Source organism: Myotis nattereri (assembly GCF_964212035.1).
Source record: "Myotis nattereri genome assembly, chromosome: 15".
NCBI classification, from domain to species: Eukaryota; Metazoa; Chordata; class Mammalia; order Chiroptera; family Vespertilionidae; genus Myotis; species Myotis nattereri.
The window spans coordinates 44161713-44174255 of NC_138090.1; the positions used below are offsets into that span (position 1 = coordinate 44161713).

The following is a 12543-nucleotide window of genomic DNA, read 5'->3' on the forward strand; positions in this document are numbered from 1 at the left end:
AAAAGGCTGTGGAGATTTTAAGAACAGGAGAAGGAATCATAGGCATCTGTATTTGCTAACTGGATTGACACAAAAGATAAATAAAACTCCTGAAATCCTGATGGGAGGGTTTTCATTATTGTTACATTTAAACCTAACTCCTGAATAAGTTTTTATTGATGAGAGAGAGAGAGAGAGAGAGAGAGAGAGAGAGAGAGAGAGAGAGAGAGAGATGTGAGAGAGAAAATAACCAGTTTCCTCCCATAAATTCATTGACCAAGGATTGAACATGCAAGCTTTAGGTGTTTGGGACAAAGTGCCAACCAACTTAGCCACACTGGTGAGGGTAAGCAGGATTTTTTACATCTTGGTGTTAAATGTCCCCATCCAAGTTAAGCTCCCACTCTTCCTCAACGACTGAAACAAAGAAAACAGGAGAATTAAATTTTAACAGAATGGACCCAAACCTTCTAGGCAGATATTCTATGAATCATATCACTGGAAAGAAGTTGTGTTTTTTTAAAATATGCTTTTATTGGGTTCAGAGAGAGGAAGGAAGAAGGGGAGAGACATAGAAACATCAATGACGAAAGAGAATCATTGATTGGCTGCTTCCTGCACAACCCTACAAGATTTCAAGCCTGAAACTCAGGCCTGTGCCCTGACTGGGAAATGAACCATGATCTCCTGGTTCTTGGCTTGATGCTCAACAACTGAGCCACTCCAGATGGGCGGCAAGAAGCTTTTAAGGAGACTTAGAGGTAAATTTCAAAAGGACAGAGAAAGAATCTGCAATTACATATTGCAGTTACATTTCTAAAGGAGATGTTCTAAAAAATAATCGAGGTAAGAGGCCTATAGTCAGGAAAAAGGTTAGAGACTCTGAGGCAATAATGACGCCTTTGGTTCATAACACAACTGCTTTCTGCACAGCAGAGGGAAACAGAACTAATTCCTCTCAGCCAGCACACAGTTTGCATCGCCATCAGTTCCTGCAATTGATAAAGAAGTGCAAGTTCCCAGCCATTTATAAATAGATGCAAAATAGTTGAGAGACTGAACAGAGATGGCATCTGATCTCCCAGAAGGCTGTGCTTCTGGAGTTTTACAAGGAGACTTTTCTCTCTACAGTCACCTTCCCTTTGATCAAACATCATCTCCAAGGAAGAAGAGCATTCTCCATCTTCCAACATGGCTGGTTTCTGCGTAGGGAACTAAGTGCAGAGGAACTGATGTTCACCTTATAGTTTGCTCTGATACAGGTTTTTCTATGAAACCTGAGATGGGAGATTTAACAGCCCCTTGAGGATAGGCGGCCTCATCCTCACACTTCACCTGCAGTCTCTCTAGCTTTGGGTAATGCCCTCCTCTCAAACAGATTACAAGTCTTCATCAGGTCAAAATTAGCTCCATAAAGGTAAGGTCATTTATAATTCTGTGGGCATCAGTTTGAACTAGGATATTTGCTATGCCTTGGTTGCGTTACCTACGTTTCCAATTCTATTCTATCAAAAAAGAGGACAGAGTGCTACTGAATTTATGCAAATAAGTCTATTGCTATAAACATAAGAATACTCCAGAAGGCATTAGTAATTTTTTGGGAGAAGTCAAACAGGGAGACAAAGTCACTGTTGCATCTCATAGGTGTTCTCTTGTCTATTCCCATCGTCACAAGTGTCCAGGTACCCTCCAAAGGACTCCCTGGAAATGGAAAAGAGCTCATGTTCCTGTGAGTTTATCTCTTACTCGTGCCAGTCATCACACAATGACTGCCCCTCCTGTGAAGCACATGGTGTCCCCTCCATTGTGGAGATGGTGCAAATGGGACCAACCAGAGATGGGGTCCAATGTGGAATGTTACCAATGCCAACAATAATGGCAATGCCAGCTCACAGTTTTTAGTATTTATTGATTCAAAGCAAGTCTTCTAAGCAATTTCCACCACCACAAGAAATCTAATAGGTACATTGTTATTTTTACTTTTATTTTTTTTTAGTTTAAGAACATAGTGGCGGGGAGGAGGATCAGTAGTATTTGACATCTAACCCTACAGGTGCACTTTCAGTGGAGCTGACGGGGTTAGAGACTTTACACTGGTAACAGCATCCTCTCTCCTGACAGGGTCTATGGTAAGGGTCTGTGGTCCTGGGACAGCTTCATCCTCTCCCTGAGCCTCAGACTCCTAGCATTGAATAACCAGTTGGTGGAGCTCTCATCTGTGTAGCAGGTCATGACACAGCATCCTCATTCTCTATGACTGTGGTGTTGCTGGCTAGGAGTGTGGGCACACTCACTGGCCCTGTGAAGAAATAGAGGGAGAGAATGATTGAGTGTGAGCTTGAGACCTGGGGCATGCTCCTTCCTCAAAGATCTTAGCTTTGACTCTGATAGTTCTGAGGGTAATTTTGTTCCACAGTAAAAATTTATTTATTCTAAATTTGCAATCACTCCCCAGACCAAATCTACCCCTCTGAGCTGAAGACCCCTAAGAAGGAAGGAAACGAACCAATGATTGATCTAGGGATCCAAAGACATCTAATAAGGCCACTGGGATTGGAGGAAAAGATGGGGCTATGGCTGCAGATAGACCTCAAGTGACTCAGATCAATTTCTCATGGTCTTCGTGTTTCTGCTTAGGGACTGTATTTCCCTGTGCCTCACTTTCTCCTCAGTGAAGGAAAATTAATATTTGACTGTCAGGCTGACAATGTACTAATGAGAAAATACTCACAGTATCTGACATAAATATTGGGAAGGAAAACTGCTCAAATAAGAGGATTCTGTTATTGACGGACTCCAAGAGAGAATCCCCTGGGCTGCTCCCTGGTGGATGAGCAGCTGCCAGGAGCATCTTTTCTCCTGCTCCTCCCTTGGGATGTTGACCTATCTCTGGACACTCCTAAGTCTCCCAGAACAGCCAGCTAAGAATCTGGGAAGCTCATCTAGTTTTGCTCTCCTCACACTGTCTCAGGTGAAGGACTAGGTTCCATCTCTTCCCAGACGTGGCTCTTAGGGTTGAGCCCCAACTAGAGACCAGGTCAGGAGCCTTGTGAATCTGGCATATGGAATACTGTTGTTCTCACTCAGCCCATTTCCGGAGGCAAAACCCAACTGGACACACGCTCCCCAGGGCCTTTGGAGTCAGGACATTGTGACAGAGGCTGGAGAGGGGCTGCCCAAACTAGGATTCTCTGTGATGAACCCAGGGAGCCCCTCAGGCCAGGTCCTTAAAGATTCCTGCAGGGTCTATCTCAGGCACATGTTCAGGGAAAGGGGCCCAGGGACCTGGACTTACAAGGGTCTCTCTCAGCTGACTCACTCCCATCAAACTGGTCCTTCTCTCTGTGGTGAATGTCTGTGGGGCTGAAATCTGGGAAGGGAACTCTGACCTTAGGAAGTTTGTTTCCACTGTGTGTCCTGCACTAAATGCCCAAACCCAGCTTGGGACATGATGCAGAGGGGAATGGAGGAGAGTCCAAAGGTGGCAGTTCTGTATGTGTAGTAGAATTCACCACACCTGAGACCTAGAGGTCAGAGAGCAATAACTCACAGTATACATTGAGCCGTCCAAATCCAATTTCTTTTTGTGAATTATGAAGGACGGCTACTGCGATGTAGATTCCTAGGTCCCACACATTGACTTTTCTTATGGTCAGGGATCCATCAAGGTTTACTGTCTCTCGACCACTGTATTCCGGCCCTCTTAGAGATCGCCTTGAATGCAATGTAAGAGATGCAATAAGAGTATAGTAGTTCATCTCTATTCCCCTGTACCAAACAAAGCCTGAAACACCTGGAGGCCTATTTTTGGTACGTAGAATCACATCTTGCCCTTCAAGAGCACTGGTAATGACAATCTCAAATCGCGCAGTGGTGGGCGGGATCCAGAAAGTTAAGACGAAGACTAGAAGGGAAGAGAGAAATTGGTCACTATTTCATCTGTGTATTGGGATGGAGAAATGAGGCATTTCTCTTCATCTCTCAGCCGTGGTTGCGTGTGAGGTCGTGTGTGCATCTCCTTGGTCAAGATCAGCAACATGGCCACCATGGCTTCAACACCTCGGAACCTATACTTTTTGGTTTGAATACTCTTTCCCAGCTGTCTGTGTGGCTGTCCTCCTCACTGCCATCAGATCCCTGTTGACACTCAGGGGCCTTCTTTTTTTGTTTGTTTTGTTTTGTTTTGTTTTATTTATTTATTTTTGTTTTTTATTTTTCTTGCTTACAGTATTACAAAGGGTATTACATATGTGTCCCTTTTTTTCCCCACCCTCGACAGTCCCATGGCCTCCCCCACCCCCCAGTGTCTTATGTCCATTGGTTATGCTTATATGCATGCATACAAGTCCTTCGGTTGATCTCTTACCCCCTCCCTCCTACCCCCCAACCCTCCCCGGCCTTTCCGCAGCAGTTTGACAATCTGTTTGAGGCTGCTCTGCCTCTGTATCTATTATTGTTCAAAAGTTTATAATGGTCTCTATTATCCATGAATGAGTGAGATCATGTGGTATTTTTCCTTCATTGACTGGCTTATTTCACTTAGCATAATGCTCTCCAGTTCCATCCATGCCGTTGCAAATGGTAAGAGTTCCTTCTTTTTTACAGCAGCATAATATTCCATCGTGTAGATATACCACAGTTTTCTAATCCATTCATCTACTGATGGACACTTAGGCTGTTTCCAGATCTTAGCTATGGTTAATTGTGCTGCTATGAACATAGGGGTGCATATATCCTTTCTGATTGGTGTTTCTGGTTTCTTAGGATATATTCCTAGAAGTGGGATCACAGGGTCAAATGGGAGTTTCATTTGTAGTTTTTTGAGGAAACTCCATACTGTCTTCCATAGTGGCTGCACCAGTCTGCATTCCCACCAGCAGTGCACGAGTGTTCCTTTTTCTCCACATCCTCTCCAGCACTTGTCGTTTGTTGATTTGTTGATGATAGCCAATCTGACAGGTGTGAGATGGTACCTCATTGTTGTTTTGATTTGCATCTCTTGGATGATTAGTGACTTTGAGCATGTTTTCATATGTCTCTTGGCTTTCTGAATGTCCTCTTTTGAAAGGTGTCTATTTAGGTCCTTTGCCCATTTTTTGATTGGATTGTTTATCTTCCTCTTGTTAAGTTGTATGAGTTCCCTATAAATTTTGGAGATTAGGCCCTTATCAGATATGACATTGGCATATATGTTTTCCCATGCAGTGGGTTTTCTTGTTGTTTTGTTGATGGTTTCTTTTGCTGTGCAGAAGCTTTTGATTTTGATGTAGTCCCATTTGTTCATTTTCTCTTTAGTTTCAAGTGCCCTAGGAGCTGTATCAGTGAAGAAATTGCTTCGGCATATGTCTGAGATTTTGTTGCCTTTGGATTCTTCTAGAATTTTTATGGTTTCCTGTAGTACATTTAAGTCCTTTATCCATTTTGAGTTTATTTTTGTGTATGGTGTAAGTTGGTGGTCTAGTTTCATTTTCTTGCATGTATCTGTCCAATTTTCCCAACACCATTTATTGAAGAGACTATCTTGGCTCCATTGTATGTTCTTGCCTCCTTTGTGAAATATTAATTGAGCATATTGGTTCGGGCCAATTTCTGGGCTCTCTATTTTCTTCAATTGATCTATATGCCTGTTCTTGGGCCAGTACCAGGCAGTTTTGAGAACAGTGGCTTTGTAATACATCTTGATATCTGGTATTGAGATCCCACCTACTTTGTTCTTTCTCAGGATTGCTGCAGCTATTCGGGGTCTTTTTTTATTCCAGATGAATTTTTGGAGAGTTCGTTCTAGATCTCTGAAGTATGCCGTTGGTATTTTAATGGGAAGTGCGTTGAATTTATAGATTGCTTTGAGTAGTACGGACATTTTAATGATGTTGATTCTACCAATCCATGAACACGGTATGTTCTTCCATCTGTTTATGTCTTCCTCTATCTCTTTTTTCAACATCCTGTAGTTTTCTGAGTAGAGGTCTTTTACCTCTTTAGTTAAGTTTATTCCTAGGTAGCTTAATTTTTTTGGTGCGATGGTGAATGGGATTGTTTTTATAATCTCTCTTTCTGAAAGTTCACTATTGGTGTATAGAAATGCCTCAGATTTCTGGGGGTTAATTTTGTATCCTGCCACATTGCCAAATTCATGTATTAAGTCTACTAGCTTTTTGATGGAGTCTCTAGTGTTTTGTATGTATAATATCATGTCGTCTGCAAATAAGGACAGTTTTACTTCCTCTTTTCAAATTTGGATGCCTTTTATTTCTTCTTCTTGTTTAATTGCAATGGCTAACACTTCCAGTACTATGTTGAACAGGAGTGGTGAGAGTGGGCATCCCTGTCTTGTTCCTGTTCTTAGGGGAAATGGTGTTAGTTTTTGTCCATTGAGTATGATGTTGGCTGTAGTCCTGTCATATATGGCTTTTATTATGTTGAGGTATGATCCTTCTACTCCTGCCTTGCTGAGAGTTTTTATCAAAAATGGGTGTTGAATTTTGTCAAATGCTTTTTCTGCATCAATTGATATGACCATGTGGTTTTTTTCTTTCAATTTGTTTATGTGATGTATCATGTTTATTGATTTGCGGATATTGTACCATCCTTGCATCCCTGGGATAAATCCTACTTGGTCATGGTGTATGATCTTTCTGATGTACTGCTGGATCTGATTTGCTAAGATTTTGTTGAGGATTTTGGCATCTATGTTCATGAGGGATATTGGCCTATAATTCTCCTTCATTGTGTTGTCTTTACCTGGTTTTGGTATTAGGGTGATGCTGGCTTCATAGAATGAGCTTGGGAATGTTCCCTCCTCATGAATTTTTTGTAGTAGTCTGAGGAGGATAGGTTTTAGTTCTTCCTTGAATGTTTGGTAAAACTCCCCTGTGAAGCGTCTGGTCCTGGGCTTTTATTTTCTGGAAGCTTTTTGATGACTGCTTCAATTTCTTCCATATTTATTGGCTTATAGAGATTTTTAGATTCTTCCTGATTGAGTTTTGGAATGTTGTATTGTCCATTTCCTCCAGGTTGTCTAGTTTGTTGGAGTAGAGCTATCCATAGTATTTTTTATCAATCATTTGTATTTCTTTGCAGTCTGTTGTTATTTCATCTCTATCGTTTCTGATTTTGTTTATTTGGGTCCGCTCTCTTTGCTTCTTGGTGAGTCTGGCTAGAGGTTTGTCAATTTTGTTTATCCTTTCAAAGAACTAGCTCTTGGTTTCATTGATTTTCTGTATTGTGTTTTTGGTCTCTATGTCATTTATTTCTGCTCTAATCTTTATTATCTCCTTCCTTCCACTCACTCTGGGTTTTTCTTGTTGCTGTCTTTCTAATTCTTTGAGTTGTAGAGTTAGATGATTTACTACCATTTTTGTTTTGTTTTGTTTTTTGAGATAGGCCTGTAGACCTATAAACTTCCCTCTCAGGACTGCTTTCATTGTGTCCCATAGGTTTTGGATTGTTGTGTTTTCATTGTCATTAGTTTCCAGGATGTTTTTGATTTCTTCTTTGATCTCACTGTTAACCCAATCAATATTTAATAACATACTATTCAGCTTCCAAGTGTTTGAGTATTTGGGGTTGTTTTTATTGTAGTTCATTTCTAATATTATGCCATCGTGGTCTGAGAAGATGCTTTTTATGATTTCAATCTTCTTGAATTTGGGAAGACTTTGCTTGTGACCCAATATGTGGTCTATTTTTGAATATGTCCCATGAGCATCAGAGTGGAATGTATATTCCGTAGCTTTGGGGTGAAGTGTTCTGAAGATGTCTATTAAGTCCATCTGATCTAGTGAGTCATTTAGGATTGCTGTTTCTTTGCTGAGTTTTTGTCTAGAGGACTTATCCAGTGATGTCAGTGGTGTATTAAAGTCCCCTATGATGATTGTATTGTTGTCGATCTCTCCTTTGGTATCTTCCAGGAGTTTTTTTATGAATTTGGGTGCCCCTGCATTGGGTGCATATATGTTTACCAGAGTTATATCTTCTTGTTGTATTGATCCCTTTAGTATTATGAAGTGGCCCTCCTTATCTCTTATTATGGCCTTCACTTTGAGGTCTATTTTGTCCGATATAAGTATTGCTACCCCAGCTTTCTTTTCCTTTCCATTTGCCTGAAAGATATTTTTCCATCCTTTCACTTTCAGTCTGTGTGAGTCCCTTCTAATGAGGTGGGTCTCTTGTAGACAGCAGATGTATGGGTCATGTTTTTTTATCCATTCAGCCACTTGATGTCTTTTGGTTGGAGCATTTAGCCCGTTTACATTTAAAGCTATTATTGAAAGGTATTTGTTTGTAGCCATTTCTTTTTGTGTGTGGCTGTTTTCTTTCTGAGCTTTTTATTTCTTCTTTTTACACCAGTCCCTTTAGCATTTCTTGCATTGCTGGCTTGGTGGTGATAAACACCCTTAGCCTTTTTTAGTCTGTGAAGCTTCTTATTTCCCCTTCAATTTTGAATGATAGCCTTGCTGGATAGAGTATTCTTGGATTCAGTCCTTTGCTTTGCATCACTTTGTAAATTTCTGTCCATTCTTTTCTGTCCTGATGTGTTTCTGTTGAGAAATCATTTGATAATCTAATGGGAGATCCCTTGTATGTAACTTTCCGTTTCTCTCTTGCAGCCTGTAAGATTCTGTCTTTGTCCTGAACATTTGCCATGGTAATAATGATGTGTCTTGGTATGGGTCTTTTCAGGTTCACCTTGCTTGGGACTCTCTGGGCTTGTGTGACTTTTTTCTTCCCCACCTCAGGGAAATTTTCTGTTATTATTTCTTCGAATAGGTTTTCTAAACCTTGTTCCTCTTTCTGTTGTTCTGGCAACCCTATTATTCGTATGTTGTTTCGTTTCATGTTGTCCCAAAGCTCCCTTAGACTCTCCTCCTGTCTTTTAATTTTTTTCTCCAATTGATGTACAGTTTGGGTGTGTTTTACTTCCTTGTCTTCTAATTCACTAATTCGGTCTTCCGCTTCTCCTAATCTACTGTTGATACTTTCAATGGTGTTTTTTATTGCAGCTATATCACCCTTCATTTCTTCTTGGGTCTTACTTAAGTTGTTGATTTTTTCATCTGTTTCTTCTTGCTTCTTGCAGAGGTTGTCGATTTTTTCCTCCATCCGGTTTATGCACTCTAGGACCCTTATTCTGAATCTATTTCTGTCATGTTGCATGCCTCTGTATCACTTAGCTGCTTTTCTGGCGAGTCCACTTTTTCCTTCCTTTGGGGGTTTCTTTGTCTACCCATGTTTGATCTCACTGACATATCTATATGTTCAGTCGTTCAGTGGCTGCTCCATCGGTGGTAGTGACTCCTTGGGCTGTGGTTGCTCTTCGGGCAGTTGCGGTAGCAGCTGCTCCTCAGTTGGCAGCAGCTCCTTTGGTGGGTGCTGTTCACAGCTGTGGTGGCTCTTCTGGCTGGTGGGGGGAGGTTTCATGTACAGCTGCTGTTCCTCAGACAGAGGGTGTGGTGCTCCGGAGGCTGCTGTAGCTTGGATCTGCTGCGTTGATTTAAAGGCACAAAATACAACACAACAAGGCACCACGTACCAGGCACTTTCCAGGGGAGTTCTGCCCTTCCCGGCTGCAAACCGTCTCACCAGCTGAGTAGTTTCGCCAATTTGGGGTGGGTGTTATAAGTTTCAGCTGCTTACTCCATCTGCTCCGGGAGACGACCTGGGACTCATCTGCCTATATCGCCGCCATCTTCCAAAGTCCGCCTTCTTTGAAAACCTTCCTTGACCACGTCCTCTAAAGACCCTCTATCTTTACTCTCTGACCTGTCCCCGCTCTGTACCCTTCAGGGCACTTGTGAGTACCTGATATCACAAATAGATCTCTTCTCATCTCTTTTCTCTCTGTATAATGTGAGCTGCATGTGGGCAAGGATTTTGTGATCTTGTGCCGACAGTGCCTGCAATAGGCTGTAAACACCTGTGGGTGCATGAATGAGTGTTCCGGGCTTGACCACGTCTCATGTTGTATTTTCCCATATTTGTAGTTGGTGTTGGGGACAATGTTTAGCACTCCTGGTTAAAATGTTTCTGGTATCACCTGAAATAAATTTTCATGACTGTGGTCAGTTGTCAAAATTTAATACTCAGTGATGAATAACAGAACATGAACAGCAATTGAGGTTTTCCTGGCCCTCTCACCACTTTCACATCATGAGATTTTCCTGCAGCTGAGCCCTCCTATCATCCTTCTCTGCACCCCTGTCCTATCACTCAGGTCCAAAGGGAAGCCCTTCCTCCCCTCCCAGAGCGCTGTCCTCCCCAGGAAATCTTGGCCAGTCTCTGACTCCCAACCTCCCTTCCATTCCCACGGATTGTCCCCTCCTTACCAGCCAGTAGGAGCCCCAGGAAGGGGACAAGTCCTCTCTGGGCAGGAGTTGCAGGGAACTCCATGGTGACTGCTGCCTGCTCTGTCCCTCCCTCTGAGACAAGAGCTCGATGTCCAGTAAGGCTCCCAGGCACCTCTGTCCAGACTGGTGGGATGTGCTGTCCCTCCTGCCTGTGTGCTGAGCCTCCTGCTGGGGCAAGATAACCTCCCTGGTCATGTGGGCCAGAGCTGGGTCAGGGCCCAGGACCCTCCGTCTCCCTCCCCTCATTTTTGCCAACCCTGTTGCCCCTTTAAGTTTACTTTTCCTCTGTATTTTGGTTCCATGGAAACTGCTGAAGCCTCTCACAACACACACACACATACAAACACAAACTTCCACATGCACAGACACGAGCCCAGAAAAGCACTGGCCTGAGGCGTCCAGTTCCTGGTCATTCTTCACAGCTCCCTGTCAGTGTACATTTGACATTTTCCTTCAGCAAAAGAATTCTAGGGCCACCTCAAAAAATTGTCACAATGATCTCACCCTGGCTCTGCATTGGATCTGCTGTGAAAAGTTTTTAAGGATTAGGATGCCCAGGTGACATTTTAGAAAGGCTACTTCAGCAGATGCCCATCTACATGGATGCCAGGATGAGACCCTTTGAAGTGAGGATGGGGGGCCCTGCCCCTCTCCTGTGCACAGGGAGGGTCTCCGCATCGTGTTAAAATGCAGATTCTGACTCGCCAGGTGTACAGTGGACCAGAGACACTGCATCTGAGCAGCTCTCAGGGAAGGTGGACCTTAATGGCGTGTGGAGCCCAATTGCAACAGTAACGCAGATGGAGGCATGTGTCCCCAGAGATTGTGACCCTCTCACCCCAACATTGGACCCTGCTGCATCGTGGCCTTGGGCCTGTCAGCACCACACAAATAACCCCACAGGACCCAAACTGGGGATTATTTCTGTTTGTGACACAGAAACACAGCTGGGCACTAGGTCTTCCCTGTGTTCTCAAATGTGCTGGGAAGATGGGGTTTCCACACAGCAGGAAGGCCAAAGAGGTGACTGGCTGTGAGAAGGTATCAAGCTGGGTGATGAGTGCAGAGGGGACCCTCCCTCTATCTCAGGTTGTCACCAGCCTGGCCATTGTTTCCAGAGACAGAGACCCCATCACCAAGGGTTTCAGAAGGACCTGCAGTTTCCAGGTGTGAAGGGTAAGGTGTGAAGCAAGAACTGTGGTGGGAGCCCAGGAGGCTGTGGGCTCTGTGGACCTTAGGGAATGTTTCCAAACTAAGAAGATCCTCCCTCTCCTTGTTGGTAGACCCACTCCATGTACTCCCTGACTGTTCTGGCAGCCTCTGTCCTCTGCCTGGGGAACTTTGTTGAGGACACCTCACCTTACCCATGTGTGATTCCAGTTATGAGTTGGTAAGCAGCATAAAGATCCTTGAAAAAGCAGCTGCCCCAGATCCTGTCAGGTGAAAAATGTCCAAACCTGTGAAGGATTGTTATGAGTATTTCAGCTGAATTGATGTCATATGACTGCAAGCAAGATCTCAAATCCTAAGAAGAATAGCACTTTGTAGCTTATTGTTCACATTATAATCAAAGGAGAAGATGAAAAAGTTGAATGAAATCCATTGGAAAGTGAGGGAAAGGATAGCAGGGACATCTCTAGAAATAAATAAAAAGCAAAATGGAGAAACACATATTATTTTTACTTTGGAGTGTCCAGGATAGTTAACATTTACAGCAGGTACAGAGGCTGTGCAGGGAACCAGGCAACATGAGAGTGCTCTGTGGTCTTGTATTCCGGTGCCACAGACTCTGCCCTCAATGAGTCTAGCAAAGAAAATTTGCTGGAGGTATGTGATGTCAAAGGTATGTTATCCATGATGCATAAGAACAGGGAAAGGGCTCACTTAAGGTAAAGTCTGACATTTGCTAAGGAAGCTGTAGGCCGGAGACATGACTACCTGCCATCACCTGCCCAGTTAGGCATTAGTGATCAGACAACACTGTGTGTCACTGAGATTGTCATGCCTGCCATGGGGACCCCTGGGCTTATCAGGTTCCTTGCACAGCTGCTTTTTCATTCACAGTTTCTGGAAAGAGTAGGTGGGACAGGACAGGCATGATGGAGGGAACCAGAAAAATCTTTTAGTCAGGGAATGGAAATAGGTCTCCTTCTGCACCTCCTTAGCCAAAGCCCAGTTAAGGTGTGGATTTCCTGTGTTTTGTAGGTGCTTCTCAATA

General features: G+C 43.3%; 1 protein-coding gene across 1 annotated transcript in view; it reads right to left on the minus strand.

The window, feature by feature from the left end:
* Positions 1-352: 352 nt before the first annotated feature.
* Positions 353-12543, minus strand: part of LOC308530613 (cell adhesion molecule CEACAM10-like) — a gene marked incomplete at both ends in the record, with an annotated part of 50299 nt that continues 38108 nt past the window's right edge. The window contains 2 exons of the mRNA XM_081107322.1: positions 353-396; positions 3530-3883. Of these exons, the coding sequence (XP_080963448.1) occupies positions 353-396; positions 3530-3883 (398 nt within the window). The remainder of the gene's footprint in view (positions 397-3529; positions 3884-12543) is intronic.